The sequence below is a fragment of the Oryx dammah genome, unplaced genomic scaffold (assembly GCF_014754425.2).
Source record: "Oryx dammah isolate SB20612 unplaced genomic scaffold, SCBI_Odam_1.1 HiC_scaffold_11077, whole genome shotgun sequence".
In the NCBI taxonomy this organism is placed as follows: Eukaryota; Metazoa; Chordata; class Mammalia; order Artiodactyla; family Bovidae; genus Oryx; species Oryx dammah.
In genome coordinates this window covers 1,738,975-1,759,741 of record NW_024080471.1, presented here as the reverse complement: position 1 = coordinate 1,759,741, position 20,767 = coordinate 1,738,975, and the positions used below count along the sequence as shown (strand labels likewise).

Genomic DNA, 20,767 nt, shown 5'->3' with positions numbered 1-20,767 from the left:
GCAAGAATACTGGAATGGGCTGCCTTGCCCTCCACCAGGGGATCTTCCTTACCCAGGGATCGAACCCGTGTGTCCTGCGGCTTCTGCATTGTAGGCGGTTCTTTACTGTCTGAGCAAAGGTACAAAAATAGCTCCTGCTAGGGACTTCCCTAGTGGTCCAGGGGCTAAGACTCTGCATTCTAAATGCAGGGAAACCAGGTTCAATCCCTAGTCAAAGAACCTGAATAGTCACTGGAAGGACTGATGCTGAAGCTGAAGCTCCAATACTTTGGCCACCTGATAGGATGAGTGGACTCATCGTAAAAGCCCCTGATACTGGCAAAGATTGAGGGCAGGAGGAGAAGGGGACAACACAGGATGAGATGGTTGGATGGCATCACCGGCTCAACGGACATGAATTTGAGCAAGCTCTGGGTGACAGTGAAAGACAGGGAAGCATGGTGTACTGCAGTTCATGGGGCTGCAAAGAATCGGACACAACTTAGCAACTGAACAAGGAATTAAAGCCCACATGCTGCTATTAAGAGTTTACATGCCTCAACTAAGACTCAAGACAAATAAATACTTAAAAAAAAAAAGATCCTGCTGTATTTTCTCAGGGAAGGAGCCACCAGAAATTCTGGGACTAAGCCAAAGTCAGGCCATCGGAGGCCCAGCAGTGAGACCGTCGGGCAGGAGACAAAGTTCTCCAGTAAAACACTCATGAATTGAGTGCCAGCTGCCAGGCACCTCCACCTCAGCTCATCCTAAGGGGGGTGATGTGTGCTCATCTCCCTCTCTCAGGAAAGGAATCTCCTCCCAGGGGAAGTAACGGGTCCAAAACAATGCAGCTTAGAAGTGCTTGGGTCAGGACCTGAACCTGAGTTGGTACCTGAACCCATGACCCTAGATGCCAAGCCACTCTGCCCATTGTGAGGCTTCAGGAGGTCAAGAACGAAGAAGGCCAGGACTTCCCTGGCAGTCCAGTGGTTAGAACTCCAACCTTCTACTGCAGGGGCCCTAAGTTCGATCCCTGATCAGGGAACTAATCCTGCAAACTGCGTTGCACAGCCAAAAAAAAAAGAGAGATGAAAGCTCCAGGAACAGCCTTGATAAAGTGGCTCCCAGGAACGCTGGGGCTGGGGAGGACAGAAAGGGAGTGGTGTGGTGGGAATAGACATGCCTAGGACATTTTTCAGAAAGGGAAGAAGAATCCCAGTAGCAGCTTGAGGGCCTGGCAGTGTCTAATAGACTCTGTTACAGGAGCTGGGAGAGAGGCCATGGTGAAGAGGCCAATGGAGTCTGGAGGGGAAGAGGGGGCAATGAGCTCCGCAAAGAGCTGTGTGTGGGACTTCCCTGGTGGCCCACTAGATAAGACTCTGACTGCCAATGCAGGGAACATGGATTTTATCCCTGGCTCAAAAAGAGAAATTTGGAATCATGATCTTTCAGTGAGGAAGGATAAAGACCCCCAGGCACTGGATGTTTTAAAGAAGAATTCCAAAGACTGATCCCTGGGCATTTCAACTTTAAAAGGTCAGGGTGGTGAGCAGTAACCAGCAAAGGAGTCCAAGAAGGACTAGCCAGTCGAGTAAGAGAACCATGGGACAGTGGTGCTGGAGGCCAGGGAAAAAACTGAATACTTCAAAGAGAAAGAAATTATTCCCCATGAAATATCTGCTAGGTCAAGAAAGACCAGTGGGGTCATGCTTTCCTACTGTTGGGAATGTTTCAGTGGAGGAGGACAGAGGAAGTGCAGGAGTGGAGGAACATGTCCTTGACCAAGGAGAGGCAATGAGGTCACTTGGAGGAGCAGAAGAGTTCACCCTGGAGGGCAGCCCAGAGGTTCCCTCCTGACTGCTTCTGTCAAGTTAGTCAAAATGAAACCAAGTTTTCACAGAGAGTCAGGGCAAGGAGGATGTCTTGGGAGAGTGAATTGGCCAGAAGCAGAAATGGCAACCCACTCCAGTATTCTTGCATGAAAAATTCCATGGCCAGCGGAGTCTGGAGGGCTTGGCGGGCTACAGTCCCTGGGATCCGGAAGGGTTGGACACGACCGAACAACTAACACACGTGGAGTAGGAGCATGAAAGGCAGTGCCAAGGTCAGTTCCAAGCTCAGAGTCATGTTTAAATCATCAGGGTGGTTGTGGAGGTCCCTCTCCCTGGGCTATTAATCCATGGACAGGTGTGGAATACTAGGGGGCAGAACGTAATGAACAAAGACCCAGAGAAGGAAGGAGGCCAACGTGGATGCAGGCAGTGACATCAATGAAGGACCAGGGTGTACTGATCTGAGCTCTAAACTCTGCTCTGGGACCCAGGACCCTCAAGGCCCCCTCCCCATATCCCTCCATTTCCATCTAGGCTCTTAACCCCACCCTGACCTCCCAGTGCCTGCTGCCCTGGGCACTAGACCTCATCTCACCTCCAATTCCATCTCCCTGGGTTATACTTGAGAGATGAAAAGGGTAGCCAGATGAAAGCTCAGGTTTGTTTACCATCACCATGGAGACCACGGTGGTCTGCTGTGTGTGGGTGGGGCTTAGGGGCTGAGGCCCCTGGAAGAGAGGTGGGCTCTGGGGCTCCACTACCCTCAAGGACCTCTCACCATCCCTGCGCTGCAAGTCCTATAACCCCAAGGAACTGGATTCTGCCAATAACTCAACTGGGCTTAGAAATATTCCTGCTCAGAGCCTCCAGATAGGAAACCAGCTGGCCCACACCTTGACTTGACCCTTGGGACCCTGCCAGAGAACCTGCCTGGCACAGCTGGACTCCTGACCCCCATAACTGTGAGGTGAAAACAGGCATGCAGGATCTTTAGTTGCAGCATGTGGGATCTAGTTCCATAAGCAGGGATCTAACTCAGGCTCCCTGCATTGGGAGTGCAGAGTCTTAGCCACTGGACTGCCAGGGAAGTCCCGAGATGGTTATTGACCTGTTCCCCATGAACTCTCATTTCTGTTGGTCTACCTCACCCTGAATTCCTGTTCATGCTAGAACAAGCTGAATGTGGACTGGGGAGGTGAAGGGCAGGGCCAAAGTTTCTTCCGGAGTCTTTCGGTCCTTGACTATTTTCAGCTGGAAATAATCCACATACCAGAGAGACGTTTTGGAGCGGTGAATTATATTCCCCTACAGCCCCCAGATGATGTGTGACCTTTGAAACCTGCCCTGGGACACCACTCCTCCTCCCACCATGAGAGAAAACCTTCCCAAAGAAAAGGATAGGGCAGTGAAAAGTGAGAAGTACAGGTAAGCTTTGGAAGGGGGTGTTAGTCGAGTGCATGTGGTGTCCTTGGAGCTGCCATGAGCCATGTGGATGATACGCTGGCCTGCTGAGCTGCTGCCACCAACGGCCACATCATCTAAGAGTCTATCCTGCATGAGAAGGGCAGAGACGACAGAGACCTTTGGTAAGAACGTGGAACACAATGGGGACATGCATATATAAGTGCTAAATAAAGACACGTGATATACGATGATAATTTAGGCTGCACTGGGAGTGCGGAGTCTTAGCCACTGGACCGCCAGGGCTTTGAAGGCCCCAGAGACTCAGGTTCATAATGATCAACAATACCCTGGATGGAACAGGTCCTCATGAAGAGCACTGGAAATGCACACACATGTCAGCAATATGAAGCATGCAGTATATAAAACATTTCATAAAACAGAGAAAGAATCTGCCATCTATACAAGAAATGTATTACATCTATCTCCCTATGGACAGAAATGAAGACTACTTTAATAAAAATTATGTGGTTAGACAAATATAGTGGTTACATGAATATTTTAAAAAATGAAGAAAAAGTGTAGAATAGTGCTTAAATTAATTCTAAGTGGAGAAATGGTATACATATGCGTAGTACCTGCATGCTCAGTCACTTAACCGTGTTCGACTCTTTGCAACCCCATGGACTGTAGCCGGCCAGGCTCCTCTGTCCGTGGGATTTCCTAGGCAAGCATACTGAAGTGGGTTGCTATTTCCTCCTCCAGGGGATCTTCCCAAGCCAGGGATTAAACCCACATCCCTTATGTCTCCTGCATTGACAGGTGGATTTTTACCACTGTGCCACCAGGGAAGCCCATGCATAGTAAATATACAGATTTATCTCTGTAGATTGGTAAAGATAGCCATTTGCATATCCAGTAGTTAGATAAATATAATGTCTAAGCTGACACTATATACATAGGAAAATATATTTTTCACATTTCTTGATAAGATGTGTAGAGTGATTCAATAAACATATAATCAGATACTTAATGGTTAGTTAAGTGTAGTTGTTAAGGCACCTGAGTGTTATGAAGACAAGCTTTTCCCACCAAAACCTTTAGCCAGGTCAAGCCAAGGACAGTCCTGTCAAGTCCTGTATCAAGAGTACCACTGGGAGCACTGACCCACAGGGGAAGAACCAATGCTGAAGCAGTCCTTGACTGCCACCTAGTGGCTATTGGGGGTGGACTCCTCCCTGTCTCCCCAGATGAAAACCACACCCTTTCTTGCCTGAGTCAGAGGCCAAGCCACAGAAAGGGCCCTGGGTAAGTGAAATGAGGACCTGACCACTGGCTTCACGCCTGGTGGGGCTGTGGCCTGAGGGGGCAGTTTCCGAGCCTGGCCTGGAGGGACAGTAATGTCACAGAGAAACTAAGGCAGGGAGGCATTGAGAGACACGTGGATATAGCAAAGATACAGAAATAAAGATGCCAACAACTTAAGAGACCCAGAGGGATGAGAGAGAGAGAGACAGGAAGAAAGTCTCAGACAAATTCAGAAAGCAACACCAAGCAACATTCAGAGACACAGACACGCAGAAGGCTGCCGGCAGGTGGGAGGGCCTGCCAAACAGGAGAAGCCCTGTTGTTCCCATGCACCTCCAGGTAGTCCTCTAGCCCCATCCACATACACCTTTCAGAAGGTCCTGGCACTCTAATTCCTAGTCCTTTCTGAGACTCACTGGTACAAATTAGCTTATTTCAGGGCTTTCCCTGGGACAGGCTGAGGTGCCAGTGGCAGGTCCAGATTTACAGCGTCTGAAACCCGGCAGCCATTGTCTCTTTGTCCTTCTCTTTCTCCTGGTGAGTGTATTTCCCAGGTCTCCTTCATATACATAATGTATATTTTCTTATACATAAAAACCTCTATAGGGACCTCCCTGATGATCCAGTGGCTAAAACTCCATGCTCCCAGCACAGGGGGCCTGGGGACCAGGGAACTAAATCCCATATGCTACAACTGAAGGTCCTGCATGCCGCAACCAAGACCCAGAACAGCCAAATAAATACATATTTTTAAAAACTTCAGTAGGGACTTCCCTGGCAGTCCAGTGGTTAAGGATCTGTGCTTCCACTGCAGAGGGCACAGGTTCCATCCTCGGTCGGGAAACGAAGATTCCACAAGCTGTGTGGTTGGGCCGAAAAGTTAAAAAAAAAAAAAAAAATTCTGTAGCACTTTGCCTGGAGAAAACAAAACTGACTATGGGTTTCCTCCCAACTGACTCCGTTTTGCTGAGGCATAAAGAGCTGTAAATTTGGAGGGTCCAGGGATCTCTCCTGGCTTGCTAAAGACCCCTGACTGGCTGATGAAAAACAGGATCTGTTTTAACCCACCATGGACACCTCGTGGCTTCATCTGCCCCATGCAGTCTGCTAATTTTTGTGTTATGTTCCAGGACCACCTCCTTGCTGGCACTTAGCAAGCTCCTGGAGAACGTGGGGTGAGTTAACAGCGGAGGGACTTGGGAAGGTAGGAAATGTCAACTCCAACTTCAGTTCTCCTGCATTCTCTTCTCACCTTCCCCAACTAGTCTCACCCTGAGGTCACTATCTGTGGCCTAGAGGCCTAGATTATGACCTTCTGGATTCTAATTCTTTCTTTTGAACTTTTTTGGCCATGCCACACAGCACACAGGATTTTAATTTCTCAGTCAGGGATGGAACTTGGAACCCCCTGCAATGAAAGTACAGAGTCTTAACCACAGGACTGCCAGAGAAGTCCCCTGGATTCTAATTCTGATCCTACCACTTACCATCTGGCTCTCCTTGCTTCTACTTCCCCAAATATAAGACAGAATACTAATAGGGTCCACTTCATAACATTGTCGTGAGGATTCAGTTAATACTGCAAAGTGTGGCACTGAACAGAGTTAAAACTTGGGACTTTGGAGTCAGTCTGGCCTTGGAGAGTTCATTTAATCCTTCCAAACTTCCATTTCTTATTTGTAAAATGGGCACACACTTTGCAATATTAACCCTGGAAGTCCACTGGTTAAGACTCGGTGCTTTCACTGCCCTGGGCCCAGGTTCAATCCCTAGTCCAAGAAATAAGATCCCACATGCCATGCAATTAAAAAAAAAAAAAAAAGCAAGCAATTGTTCTATTATTCTAAATACATATGAACTTTCACACAAACATATTATGTTCATACTTTGTGTTCTTTTTCTTAGAACTTTCAGCACTGAGCCAGTTTCAGCTCCCTCCCAAGATCTGCCCTTGCCTCTCTTCTGGGGCTGGTATGTTTGTGCTCTGAGCGCCTTACGTGGGGGCATTGCTGCTGGGCACCACGTTTGCACTATTCCAGTTTTCAGAAGCAATGCCTCTTGTTTCCCAAGGTAGGTATGCCAATTTAAAAATCAAACTGAGATCCTGTGCACCCCACTGTGCCCAAGCCTAGGAGCTTTGAAGGTCTTAGTCACCATGGATGAAAAAGTAGAATACAGCAAACTCCACCCAGTTCTAGTGACAAAACTGGTTCTCCAAGTGCTGCGTGCAATGAATGCGCAGAGCAGGGAGCAGGGATGGCTTCAGACCCTCACTATGGAAAATGCCACTGTTGATCATTAGAAGTTAATATATTAATATTTTACTAGTTTATTAAGAACTTAAAGACTTTATCCATGAAACTACAAGACTTTCTACATGACAGGAGGAAAAAGTGCTACACAACTTTTAAAATATGATTTCCCATTGTTTACTAATCTTCAGCTTCAGCAGTCATTTTAATTTGGTAAACATTTCTGGGAGGAACTTGTCATCCTGTTATATAGTCTGATTGGAGTAGAACTCTTTGTTTATTGGTAACACTACCTAACATATAACTGCAAAACATTAGGGGACTTTTAGATGAGCTACTGTAGTGGAGACAACAAAGACTTTGTCAAGCTTTGATTGCTTTTGAATCCAGATTTCAGGTGGCCACAAATTCAATGCATACTTTATCCTCCAGGCAAGGTTCTAGAAACTACTGACATTCATAGTCATATTCAGTGCTAACAAACACAGTTAAGACCCCTTCTCCAAGCCTAGTGTCTTTGGTCTGTTGAGCTACAGTTTTCAGCTTTTCAACTGTAACATTCAATGCCAGTAAAAACATTCTTTTATTCTATTATTGCCAAATAAGTAAGTAATACTCTTTATCAGACACTTAATCTTATTATAACTAACTTATACAAAGATGTGGATAAACAACTTTGAAGGAGAGACATTTCTTGGAATGAGAGGAACTTGATCTAGATAAGAGACCCTTTTCATAAATTATGCTCTAATCTGAAATCTGGGTATGTATTTGACTTCATTGGCTCAGTTTAACAAGGGTGAAATGGGCCAAGGGAAATTTATGACTATGTCAACACAAATATTTTTAAACCTGTATTTCGAACACTGGCCAACTCTAACCTTCTAAGAAGGCAGTCTCTCTCCTCCATCACTATATAACTCAGCTGCTTTATGTGTCTTCGCTATACTCATCAATGTCAATCAATACTTGAAATATTATACCAGCTTTTTTCTCTTTCCTACTCATCCTCATCATGTCAGCTGTTCAAGGCAGAAGCTTTGCATTACCCAGTTTGCACCCTCAGTTCCTGGAAAAAGTGCCAGAACAGTAGTAAAATTTAAGACAGGCATTGAATCAGTGAATACATATCAAGTAATTATATTAGAATGAAAATACTTTGAAAGATTTAAGATCAAATTATAGCATTAAATTTTAAAAAATTGTAGGGACTTCCCTGGTTATCCAGTGTGGTTAAGACAACCCTTCCAATGCAAGGGACACTTGATCAATCCTTGGTTGGGGAACTAAGATCCCACATGCTGTGTGGTGAGGCCAAAAATAAATACATAAGTAAGTACATACTTCAATTTTTTTAAAAAAAGCACAGTACACATAGTACATGTATGTACATGCATGCTAAGTTGCTTCAGTCATGTCTGAAACTCTTTGCGACCCTATGGACTATAGCTCGGCAGACTCTGTCCATGGGATTCTCCAGGCAAGAATACTGGAGTGGTTGCCATGCCCTCCTCCAGGGGATTTTCCCAACCCAGGTATCTAACCCACATCTCCTGCATTGGCAGGTGGACTCTTTACCACTAGTGACACCTGGGAAGCCCAGTACAGATACAGTAATACCAACTTTCCCACAATTGGTATGTTAGTGAAAATACATGTTTATGGACACAAAATATCTAAACAGGCATCAGCCTAAAATTCACATATGCATGCACACCAAAGAGAAATTCACACACACACACACATATATATCTCCAATATACAATCTAAAAAACACTGAAATTGTACAATTTAAATGGGAGAACTGTTTGGTATGTGAAATCAAAGCTGTTTTTAAATCACATTCAAAATAAAATCACATGCAGTTTAACGTGGAGAATGGTGGTTAAAAGAACTGGTTCTGGAGCTGTCATTTCCAGTTGTGAGGTTGGATGCTTCTTTTTCTTTTTTAATTCATTTTTAACTGGAAAATAATTGCTTTATAATATTGTGTTGGCTTCTGCCAACTTCAATCAGCCATAGGTATACATACATCCCCTCCCCCATGAACCTCTCTCCCACCCCTGACTCCATCCCACCCCTCTAGGTGAGCGCGCTGAGGTCCCTGTGTTATACAACAGCTTCCCAGCTTGCTTCTCTTAATCTCTCTTCACCTAGTTCCCTCATCCTGAAACAAGGTGAGAGCCTTCTCTGGAAAGGTTGCGATGATGACATGAATTAACATGGGGAAAGTGGTGGAAAGTAGCCTGCCAGGTAGCAAGCACTCACCAAGGCTGCCACTGTGGATACACCCAGAGTGAGGGGTGCCAGTCCCCTTACCCTTAAGAAGGTCATCATCTGAGGTGGGTGACACCCGTCAATAGATAATCCCCATTATGATGTGCTCAGTGGTGGCCTGTGGGACCAGGTGGATAAAGGAGTGACTTTTCAGGAAATTCTGAAATGAGACACGGTTGGCTATGGGGGAGGTGACACAATGGAAAGGTTTATTTCAGAAGTGGTTGACTGGGCGGTGTGTCCAGGAGGTACTTCAATAATAAGGTCGAGGGCTGAGGAGTATGGTTGAGAGACGTGAGCAGCAGTTGGACAAGAGACCCCTGGGGGAGCTCTAACAGAAGCGGAATGAAGGGTCGGTGAGAAATGACATCTCCCGGTATGTTTCGGGAACTCTTGCGCTTCTCCCCTCTCGCACAGGTTTTCATCAAGGGCCTTCTCAAATGCAAATCTAACAATGTCTCTCCCCTGCTTGAAGCCCTCCCTCCCAAGGTCTACTGCCGGCTTTCTGGCCTCACTCCCTGCGGTCCGCCTCCACGGCTCGTCCCCCTCCTCCTTGGCCTCCTGAGCTCATCCGATGCTCTGTCCCTTCACCTCAGCTATCCCTCACAGCCTCTAAGGACCCAGGTCCGAAAGACTACGGCCATCTCGGCGGCAGGAACGGATAAACGTGTGAACAAAGGCTCCAGAAACAACCAGAACCCGGACCGTTACTGGCTGACGCAGAGGAAAAAGGAAAACTGCGCACGCGTAATAGGACGGCTGCTTGACAGCCACTCGCGAGAACCCAAGTAGGGCCGATCCGCACGGGGATGAGCGGCACGGCTTCCACGCCAGAAAAGCCCCGCCCACACGGCCTGGGCCCGCGCCTGCGCCTCACAAGCGGCTTTGCCCAAGGCCCCGCCTTATCTCCCGTTCCTTGGTGCCGATTGGCTGGAAGTCATAATAGTCCTGCTCCGAATGGCTGTTTCTCGGCCCCCTGCACGAGGTATAGTAGTGGGTACGGATGGCTTCTGGGAAGGACATCCTAAAAGTCAATGAAGTCTTTTTGGCCGGAGTTGGCCGAAGAGAGCCAGGCAGTCACTGACTGTCGCAGAGACCTTCATATCCACATTCTTGAGACACTCCCCAAGATCGTTTCAGTATCCCCTAGTCTGGAAGGCTCTTAGATCGCGCAACGTGACGGGCCTATCCTGCCGTCTCCCAAATGCGCAGGAGTCAGCCCAGACTGAGATCCAGGAAAAAGCCCTCAAACTGCCGCTACCCTTCAAATGGCCTTCCCTGCACTCATTCACCTCTTTGTCTTACACCCATCCACCTCCTGCTCTCTCACTGGAAGGCAGGTGAGCGAAGTCAGGCTTCCTTCCTCCACACGGTCCTCAAAGAAAGTGAGATCCAGGTCTGTGAGCGAGGAGCCCAGCACCCTGAGCACACAGAAAGGGACCTGCTGAACATGTGAACTGGATTTCAAATGAAAACAGCCTTCACTGCCAGTCCAGCCAATGAAGTTAAATACATATCCAGATGCGAAAGAGACAGGAATAAGAACAGGGGGGCTCCTGAGGGAGACAGCACAGAAGGGGTCCAGGTGGGAGTTCAGTATTTCTGACAACTAGAAGCTTCAGAGATTTCCTTTATCCTTGTTCTCTCATGAATGAGGTCTTTTCTCTGAGGAGAGAAAAGATTCTTCAAAATAGATAATCTAAGCTTTCTACTGACGCCTGTGACATTCAGTCTATCTTCGAAGGCAGGAAAAAACACTTCCACTCTGTGCCAGGCATAATACTAGCCACTTCCCTTTTATCTCTGGCCAACCTTAGCTAATTCCTGTTTTAGTATCTTTCTTCAGAAAAGTTAATGACTTTGAGGATGCATCTATGTTCTCCACAGAGTAACTAGTAATGCTTTGGGAAGGGGAAAAGTATAGTTTGGGAGTATGAAGAGCTTTGGCAGTGATTGACATGAGCAGAAGAGAGAGTCCTGGTGTGAGTGCTGATTTTCAGGTAGCCACTCTTGGCAACAGACTTCCCTTGTTCTACACAAGGTCCTTTGTATCATTTGCAGCACTGAAGTCCTGAAGGGGAAGGGAGAGTTCAGAGCTGGATCTTGCTGCATTCTCTCTTGACTTTTGATACCTCTAGGCTCTCATCTGCATCCATCTGACTGAGGCTGGCTCTCCATCACGCACTCCTCTGAACCTTTCATCATCAGAGGGTTGATTTCCCTGTAGGTCTCAGTTCCTCTCACCAAACTCCCCATCTGGTAGATAAGAAATCAGGCCCAAATGGATGGTTCCAGAAATTCTGATAAGGAATGCATGCCCAAGAAGCTGGGCAAGTGGCCAGATCTCCTTGAAAATGACTTCCTGAAAACAGCCTTTACTGCCAGTCCAGCCCCTCAGGAATCACATCGTGAGAGAGCAATTGTTCATCCTAAATACTCCAAACAAATGAGACACCTTTTTTTTTTTTTTTGGTTTGGAGGTGTGTGACATTTTCCAAACTGGCGCCCAAACAAAAAAAAAAAAAAAAAAAAAAAGTGTCTCATTTGTTTGGACCTGGGCACAGGACTGGAAAAGGTCCGTTTTCTTTCCAGTCCCAAAGAAAGGCAATGCTAAAGAATGCTCAAACTACTGCACAGTTGCACTCATCTCACACGCTAGTAAAGTAATGCTCAAAATTCTCCAAGCTAGGCTTCAGCAATACGTGAACCGTGAATTTCTAGATGTTCAAGCTGGTTTTAGAAAAGGCAGCGGAACCAGAGATCAAATTGCCAACATCTGCTGGATCATGGAAAAAGCAAGAGAGTTCCAGAAAAACATCTATTTCTGCTTTATTGACTATGCCAAAGCCTTTGACTGTGTGGATCACAACAAACTGTGGAAAATTCTGAAAGAGATGGGAATACCAGACCACCTGACCTGCCTCTTGAGAAACCTGTATGCAGGTCAGGAAGCAACAGTTAGAACTGGACATGGAACAACAGACTGGTTCCAAATAGGAAAAGGAGTACGTCAAGGCTGTATATTGTCACCCTGCTTATTTAACTTCTATGCAGAATACATCATGAGAAATGCTGGGCTGGAAGAAGCACAAGCTGGAATCAAGATTGCTGGGAGAAATATCAATAACCTTAGATATGCAGATGACACCACCCTTATGGCAGAAAGTGAAGAAGAACTAAAAAGCCTCTTGATGAAAGTGAAAGAGGAGAGTGAAAAAGCTGGCTTAAAGCTCAACATTCAGAAAACAAAGATCATGGCATCTGGTCCCATCACTTCATAGGAAATAGATGGGGAAACATTGGAAACAGTGTCAGACTTTATTTTGGGGGGGCTCCAAAATCACTGCAGATGGTGATTGCAGCCATGAAATTAAAAGACGCTTACTCCTTGGAAGGAAAGTTATGACCAACCTAGATAGCATATTAAAAAGCAGAGACATTACTTTGACAACAAAGGTCCGTCTAGTCAAGGCTATGGTTTTTCCTGTGGTCATGTATGGATGTGAGAGCTGGACTATGAAGAAAGCTGAGCACCAAAGAATTGATGCTTTTGAACTGTGGTGTTGGAGAAGACTTGAGAGTCCCTTGAACTGCAAGGAGATCCAACCAGTCCATTCTAAAGGAGATCGGTCCTGGGTGTTCTTTGGAAGGAATGATGCTAAAGCTGAAACTGCAATACTTTGGCCACCTCATGTGAAGAGTTGATTCATTGGAAAAGACTCTGATGCTGGGAGGAACTGGGGGCAGGAGGAGAAGGGGACGACAGAGGATGAGATGGCTGGATGGCATCACTGACTCGATGGACGTGAGTCTGAGTGAACTCCGGGAGTTGGTGATGGAGAGGGCTGGGGTGCTGCAATTCATGGGGTAGCAAAGAGTCAGACATGACTGAGCGACTGAACTGAACTGAACTGGGAGATCTTAGTTCCCAGGATTGAACCTGGGCCCCTCGCATTGGGAGCTTGGAATCAGCCAGTGGACCACCAGGAAAGTGCCCCGAGACAATTCTTAATAATATTCAAAGCTTGTAAAGGTTTCTACGTGCACCTTCATGATCACTTATAAGCACTGAGTTTAATATATCTAAGAAGCTAAATTCATTAGCTTGGGAACTGATTTATGCTGCTTCCAGTGTGGTAAGCATTGTTGCCCGCCACTGAGTGTGTGGCCAGCCTTTGGGGCCTCTTGGACAGAAGCAACACTCAGTCTTAATGCATCTACACCGAACTCTGGCAAAAGGGGGAGATGAGGTGGTAACTCACTGTGTGCTCACAGAAGTTACACACAGGTAGCTGGGCTCCTTCTCCCTGGTTCTGTCCTGGGCTCAACCTGTCCTCTACCTTCAACCAGTGGCAATAACACCTGACACAGGTGAAGTTTTCCTTCTACCTGTTAAAGGTGATAATATCTCATGGTGATATGGATGGGAATGGAGGATCCCTCAAGTGGGCAGCAGCTTCAGGATGGAGTAAAAGTACTAGAACCTTCTGGAGAAGTGGATCTGAGGTCTTTTTCATACTTCCTGGAGATCTTTCCAAGCACTAGGGACTTAAACAGTCCTCTTCCTACAAATGCTTGCTTTCTTGCTGTTTATTTCTCACATGTGGAGTGGGAAAACTTGAGCTGAGTTTCCACTCTGCTACCATGGCATACAATGTGACCTTGAGCAAGACTTTTATCTTCTCTGGAGCACAGTTTCTCTCATGCTCCAGGGCTCACTGTGTGTATACAAAGGCCATTCCCAGTTACACAGATAGCTCCTGTGAACTGAGCAGCATAATCAGATGTCATCATCACAGCATATACTCAGAGTCAGCTCAGTCATAGTTCCCACTTCATGGATGAGCAAACAGGCTGGAAGAGGTAAGTTGTTCAAGTGCATATAGCAAGTAACTAACAGAGCCTGGGGTTGACTTCAAGGTATGCACTGTTAATGGTTTTTCTGAATCTTGAGTTTCACAGACTCTCCTTACGTGGGGCCTGGGAGGCATTCATTCCACAGATACAAATTGAGGACCAGCCATGGGTCAGCCCCTTGCCCCTGCAACACCTCCACCCCAAACCTCAGGTAAATCCTGTTGTTACTGCAGTTTAGAGAAGAGGGAACTGAGGCTTGGAATGAAGGTGCTGATTGAGATCACTCAGTGAGCTACTGGCAAGCTGGGGCCAGCTCTTTCTGGCCCCAGAGGCCCTGATACAAACTCTGTACAAACTGAATCAAGAATAGGAAGCACCATGGAAGGTTTTCGTGAGGAGGTGCCACGTTTGCACTAGGAAGGTCCCCTCTGAATCCTTCCCACCCCTGCCTTTCAGGGCTCTGTCCTGCCCTCTGACCCTTAACACCGTGATCCACTGATGGCTTCCTGTCCTCAGTGACTCAACAATTCAATCAAAGTCTATCAGTATCCATGACTGGGCATTGGGAGGGAATAGGGAGGCCACAGTCCTGTTTCAGTTGGTCACCAAGCATTGGAGAAGAGGGTGAAGGGAGAGGAATTAGGGAGGGGAGACAGGATAATGGACAGGCCTGGAGTCATCCAAGGTCAAGAGCATAGGTAGAAGGCATGTGGGGGGTGAGGGACAGGAAGAGAATTTGGCCAGGCATGGGGTCCACAGAGGGAGGTGGCCCACTCCTCATCTTGGGGCTGGTGGTCCTCCTCCTGCCCCCGACCTGGCCCCACCACCCTATCTTACACCCCTGCCCCCAGGCAGTAGGCAGGAACTGAGGACCTGGGGGGTGGTTCTGATTCCAGCTTCTGTCCCCCTCCACCCGCAGCTAAGTGGTTGTCAGGGCTGGTCAGAGGGTGGGCCATCTTAAGGGGCGCCCATCAGCCCCATTTCTTCGCCTCAGTGAAACCAGTCCAAGGAAAAGCAATGAGCCCACTGAGCAAATGGAACCTCAAGGCCAGACCCTGACTCTTCGTTGACACCACGTTTCTGGGACACTCCCCTACAGAAGTCCTGGAACCCCTACTTTTGGTATAAGTACCCAGAAACATCCTCGTTCCCTCCAGCACCTTTCTGGACCTCTCTTTTAGGGTCCAGGTGACCTAAAGAAGCAGAGAGCTCACCTTCTCCTCATGAGAAGTGTCTGGGGCCCAGCCCGCTCCCCACCATTGCCTTAGACTCTGAGCGGGCCTGGGTCTCTCACTGCGCTGTCCGCCGGGTGTGGCAGTCTCCTTTAAGAGCACACTGGGGAGAGGGAGCTGCAGGAATCCTTCCAGATTCTTAAGGAATCTGACCAGTTCCTTCTGCCTGATAGTATTGTTGCCCTGGGCAGGCGGGGCCGCGGGCTTAAAAAACCGGAACCCACCTGGGCTGGACGCAGCCCTAGAAGCCTCCTCAGACCAGCTCTCTACACCCAGCCGGCTATCAGGTGAGCTCAGGAGAAGGCTCTCAGGTGAGCAGGTTTCTGCTAGGACTTCAGGACTCCTAGGCAGAAGGGTGGAGGTGGAGGGGTGGTCTGGAGTACCAGTCTGAGGAAGGGTATGGTACCTGCCTAGGTATTCCCAGTAACAGATGTGTTTGGGGTTTGGAGGACTGGAAGTTGCGTGCCCTTTGAGCACCATCATGCGGAGGGTGGACTGGGGGCTGGAGGAAACAGGAAGCAGTCTTTGGCTAAAGAATAATGGGGAGTTGCGCCCCTTGTGATCCAGGAGTTCGAGGGTGATAGAAGGGGTAGGGGGAAACAGAGGCCAATGGAGGGCCTGGTGTACAAATTGCTCAAAGCCAAAAGACCCCCATGTTCTGAAGGAGCAGATTAATAGTCCTGACTTCCTACTGCAAAAGGATCCATGTACTTGTGTACTTACTTACTGTAACATGTTTCAGTACTTATTATGTGCTTCGCACTATTCTTAGGCTCAACATAGAGTAACTCATTCAATTCAAACACAACTTTAGGAGGTTGTTCTTATAATTATCCTCATTTTTACAGGGCACTGAAGCACAGACAGGTTAAGTAACCTAGCTGAGTCACACAGCTATTAAGTGCTGAGAGAGGAATTCTCCGGCTAGCTGGGCCCAACACGTAATAACTGGGGTTGCAATTTGGAACACTGACAATCCCTATGCCTGCCTGAAGCTAATAATAGGCAGAAAGCTGGGAGCGTCTTATCTCAAGGACACAGCCACTCTAGGGACTAATAAATGAAGACAGAAATAGTTCCCACCCTAAGGAGAAAGAAGGGGCTATGTTCCCAGCCACCAGGCACTTTTCTGCTAACAGCAGTCTGTACTCTGAGAGTGGAATTTGAGGCTATCTGGAGCATGGTCCTTGGCTGGGGCTGGGGTGGGAGGCAGTTGCCTGCACCCAGCATCTGCCCCCCAACTCTTCCACTTCCCCTGTCCCACTGCTCACTCAGAGGAGTTCTGGGCATGCCGTGTGTGTGCACACTCAGTTATGTCTCACTCTTTGCAACCACATGGGCTGTAGCCTGCCAGGTTCCTCTGTCCATGGGATTTCCCAGGCAAGAATACTGGAGTGGGTTGCCATTTCCTTCTCCAGATCTTCCCAACCAGGGGATCAAATCCGCATCTTCTGCATTGGCAGGAGGGCCCTTTACCACTGCACTCCCTGGGAAGTCCGGGCATGCCCTAGCTGGAGGCTGTCTTGGACTTCAGCCTGGTAGTGCCCCAGGCCCAGATCTTTGGAAACAATACCTCAAGTCCTTTGAGCTGGGGGTCAGGAAGGCAGGCACCAAAGCTTGAGTTAGAGCAGTAGCCCTCCTCCTGAAGGTGTGTCAGACATCTGATTACCAGATTTTAACAAAACCTCAGATGGGTTGGCCAGAAAGTTTGTTCGAGTTTTTCCATCAGATGATACAGAAAAACCTGAACAAATTCCTTGGGCAACCCAATATGTGCAGGCATCGCTCTAAGTATTAGAGGTATTACTATTATTAACTCTAGATAAGGACACAGAAAGTAGTAACTTTCTCATGTCCACCCCACAAGAAGCCTTGAGATTTGTGCCACTGGCCTCCGTGAGCGTGGAGCTGGTCGGGGCTGTTTGACCCCAGCCTGCTCTCTTCTCCTGCAGACCGGACCTGCGTGCCGCTGTGTCATGGACGGGGTGACCCGGGCCCTTCTCCTCCTGTTGGCCGGTGAGTCCTCCCAGAGGCGACCCTACTGCCACTCACTCACCTACCAAGGCTGTGAAAACCAGGAGAGCGTCTCATAAAGGGCGCCTGATGTTGAATAAATGGGTTTTCATTTAGACTGCTAACTTAAAGATAAACATAAAGGAAGTATTGAGGTTTGTTCGAGTTTTCCGTAGATCTTATAACCCAAACGAACTTTTTGGCCAACCTGATCACAGTAAGGTAGACTATTATCCTGAATCATGGAACTTTGGGAAACTGTAATCACCTGTTGGCAAGAAGAGACCAGTGTTCCCTACTTCTTTAGGAGGCAGACCATTAGCCAGGATCTGGGTAGGAAGCTTTTCAGGAGAGGGTAAAGATACCAACACACCATCCCATTTTGAGTATAAGAAAGAATAACAAGAAGTCTGAGAAATAGCAGGAAGGGCTGGGATGGGGGAGCGGGGCACAAAGGCCAGAAAATAGGAGACAAAACCCTAGGTCTGTTTGGGTTGGGGAAAGTATGAGGAGGGGAACCAGTGACCTCAGGGTCCCCCCCACCCTCCATTCTGGTGCCCCAAGCAAGGCTGGTTGATCTTTTGCCTCTGGGCTGGTGTCCTGCCTGCTGATTCATTTTGAGACCAGTATCATGAATTAACACACAGTCCCTCTGCTTCTCTCACTCAGGACTGCCTGTCTTGGAAGCCAATGACGTGATTGGTGAGTGAGACCCTAAACTGCTCTGCTGGTCCTGCCCCCGCGTTTTCTCTCTAAGACCCCACATCTTGCCTCCTGGTTCTGGTTGTTAATTTTTTTTTCTTCCTTTCCTGCAGATAAAGACAGTCCCTTCTACTATGGTAAGAGCTGATATCCCTTGCCCCTGACCCCTACTCTTGCCTATGCTAGACCCCTTTGCTAGAGTTGGTAAGGGGTAATGTGGAGCCCAGTGTAGACAGAGGGAGGCTTGAGGGAGTGGGCAAGGAGGGGCAGAATGAGGATGAGACTGGGAATTAAAGAATCAGCATGGTGGATCAAAAGAACGACAGGCCAGCAAGTAACGTGGTCTTTGGGAGAGTTTTCCTCCAGCAAGGAGGTAAGGGGCCTGCAGAGTGTTTAGGAAGACTACTGGGAAAGTGGCTGGAGGCAGCTGGCTGATTTCCTTTCTCCCATTCACTCTCTCTTCTTTTGCCTTCCCCAGGACCAGCTCCTTGCTGCCCTACAACCCCCGCAAGGAGGTGTCCTCTCCTTCTGCCTGCCACTGTCCCCCACACACCCTCATCTTCCCTGGGTCTCAGCTCAAATGCCACCTTTCAGCAAAGCCTTCCTTGATCATTCTTCAAAGCCTCTTCTTTTTCTGTGCATTTCTGCTTGATTTTTCTTCCTAGTACTTGTTCCCACCAGATATGACATGACGTATTTATGAGTTTGTCCTGCTTGTTGCCTGGAATATGTGTGTCTGTATAAGCAGGTGCGCATAACTATCTGTTGAATGAGTTGGGTGGAGCCAGGCTGATGCCAGCCCTCTTTCCATTCCTCTAGACTGGGAAGGCCTGCAGCTGGGCGGGATGATCTGTGCAGGCCTCATGTGCATCGCTGGAATCTTGTTCGCCCTGAGTGAGCAGTGGGACTAGCAGGGTCAGGTGGAGGTGGGGAGCGAGTGGGAGGAGGGGGGCCCAGGCTTTCCAGGCTCTTTGCACTACCTGTGTCTTCCTTCACAGGTGGCAAATGCAAATGCAAGAACAAGCAGAAGCACGGGTGAGACAGGCCCTACTGTGTGTCCTTTGAGCTGAGCAGAGCAATTTGGGCATAATGTCCTACAATTTGGGAAAGGAGGACAGAGTCCTGGCTGTCCCTGGGTTTGCAGTAGAATTTGTTATTCACAGATAATCATCCCTGAGAGGGCCTCTGTCAGAGAAACCTGTTTAAATTGGTACCAGGAATCTTGGTGGGGGAAAAGGACAGAAAGTTCGAGGATGCTAATCTGATATGTTCCTTTTGCAGCTCCTTACCTGAGAAAGCTGTTCCACTCCTCACTCCAGGTGAGACGGACTTCTTTGAGAGCCTTCCTGGCACTCAGGCAGTAGAGCCGTATAATTTGAGGATTAATACATGTTGTGCTGTGTGTAAGGCAGGACTGTCCTGAACCAGTCAGCCTTGGGGACGCCTGAGGCTGAGGATGTGTATATGGAGTTTGTGAGGACCTGACTCCGCATTATCTCCACAGGCTCTGCCAGTACCTGCTGAGCACAGGATTGGTTTCATGACCCTCCCTGCACTGGCTCCCATGCTGTCCCCTTCCCCTTGGGGGCCTTACCCACTCAGGATGGCTTTTGTCTCTGTTGGTGGGCCCTGAGGCTACCTCAAAAGGCTGTCCAGAGCTTATTTCTAAATTAAATTTATCTTCCCCTCTGATGGACTATGACCTTCTGTGGGTCTGGTTGGGGATGGGTAGGTTGGGACGAGACGATAAAATCTTGCTCAGGAAAGTCCAGGCCCCTCAGCTGGGGTGGGGTGGGGGATGTCCCATGGATGGCTGATGCATCTTGTGGCCTCATGTTTGTCTGAAGCCCATTCCCAGCACCACCACCCCAACTTTGAGGACCTCCTGATAATTGATAATTGATCTCCTGCCTCATCCATGCACCACACAAGACACCTCAACATTATATCAAAGAACATTACAATTTCCACACCTTGCCTGAAGACCTTAGAAGTCCCTGTGACCCAGATCCCCATGACTTCCTGTAACCTAGAATGATCCCCAGTGGTTTGCTCTCTGCTAAGACCCCAGCTTGCCCAGTGAGTGTTCACACAATCCAGGAAATGCAGTTCTTCCTTCACTGACTCAGCCCAGTAAAAACTACTGTAACCCTTAGAGCAACCCATGGACCCTTCCTCTTACTCCAGGTAATGTCCTGTGAGACCCTACTATGAGCAACATCCCAAGAAGCCCTGCAGTGTGCGTTTCAGAACCTAAACCATCCATGCCACTCTGGGTCTCAGTATGTCCAGAGCCCATCCCTGGAATACCTCACTGAGAGGCCCCAGCATGCATGGGATGGGTCTGTGGAAATGGCTCTTCCACCTTGGCAGCCCGCTCACCTGCAGCCTCCCCCCTCTTGCCGACCTCCATACCCTAAGGTGGAAGGAGCTGAGGCCTACCCTGCCCAGCCCCTGCTCCTGGCAGAGACCCTGGGATGGAGACAGGTCAGGGCAGCAGCGGTCTGCCCTGTCCCTGCCAGGCAGTGGCTCACAACCTAGGTCTGAATCTGGCTGATGGGGCAGCCACCTGCCTTGATGTTGCTTCAAGCCACCTCTACTGGCAGCAAGGAGCATATGCTATTGTGTCTGAACTGGACTATAGCCCGCCAGGCTCCTCTGTCCACGGGATTTTCAGGCAAGAATCTCTGGAGTGGGTTACCATTTCCTCTTCCTGGGTATCTTGCCAACCCAGTGATCCAACCCAAGTCTCTTGTGGCTCTTGCTTTGGCAGGCACTGCACCACCTGGGAAGCCCTTCCTTTACTGGTGTCCTGCTCCAAACCTTCCATCCATTTCCAGGGTGTTGGTACCAGATCCTCTGGAAAGTCTACTGTGTCCAAGATCTGTGGGCTAGGGTTAGGAGGCCAGCACAA

The 20,767-nt window shown here is 48.3% G+C and overlaps 1 protein-coding gene across 3 annotated transcripts; it reads left to right on the top strand.

Annotated features, from left to right (window-relative positions):
- Nucleotides 1-15,361: 15,361 nt before the first annotated feature.
- On the top strand, nucleotides 15,362-19,545 carry LOC120860455 (FXYD domain-containing ion transport regulator 4-like). 3 transcript variants are annotated; one of them, XM_040236265.1, is made up of 8 exons: nucleotides 15,362-15,425; nucleotides 17,091-17,154; nucleotides 17,821-17,853; nucleotides 17,967-17,990; nucleotides 18,673-18,747; nucleotides 18,852-18,888; nucleotides 19,135-19,172; nucleotides 19,358-19,545. In XM_040236265.1, the coding sequence occupies exons 2-8, from the start codon at nucleotides 17,115-17,117 to the stop codon at nucleotides 19,375-19,377; spliced, it is 267 nt and encodes an 88-aa protein (XP_040092199.1). In that variant the 5' UTR covers nucleotides 15,362-15,425; nucleotides 17,091-17,114; the 3' UTR covers nucleotides 19,378-19,545. The 3 variants fall into 3 exon arrangements, with proteins under 3 accessions (XP_040092199.1, XP_040092200.1, XP_040092201.1); XM_040236266.1 differs by having other exon boundaries at nucleotides 15,364-15,449; XM_040236267.1 differs by lacking the exons at nucleotides 15,362-15,425; nucleotides 17,091-17,154; nucleotides 17,821-17,853; nucleotides 17,967-17,990 and adding an exon at nucleotides 18,026-18,226.
- The last annotated feature ends 1,222 nt before the right edge of the window (nucleotides 19,546-20,767 follow it).

Excerpts from the sequence above, each read along its gene's own strand:
- LOC120860455 (XM_040236265.1), top strand. The coding sequence starts at position 17,115 with ATGGACGGGGTGACCCGGGCCCTTCTCCTCCTGTTGGCCG. Across the intron at positions 17,155-17,820 it reads CCTTCTCCTCCTGTTGGCCG|GACTGCCTGTCTTGGAAGCC; the intron begins GTGAGTCCTCCC and ends TCTCTCACTCAG. Across the intron at positions 19,173-19,357 it reads TGTTCCACTCCTCACTCCAG|GCTCTGCCAGTACCTGCTGA; the intron begins GTGAGACGGACT and ends TTATCTCCACAG.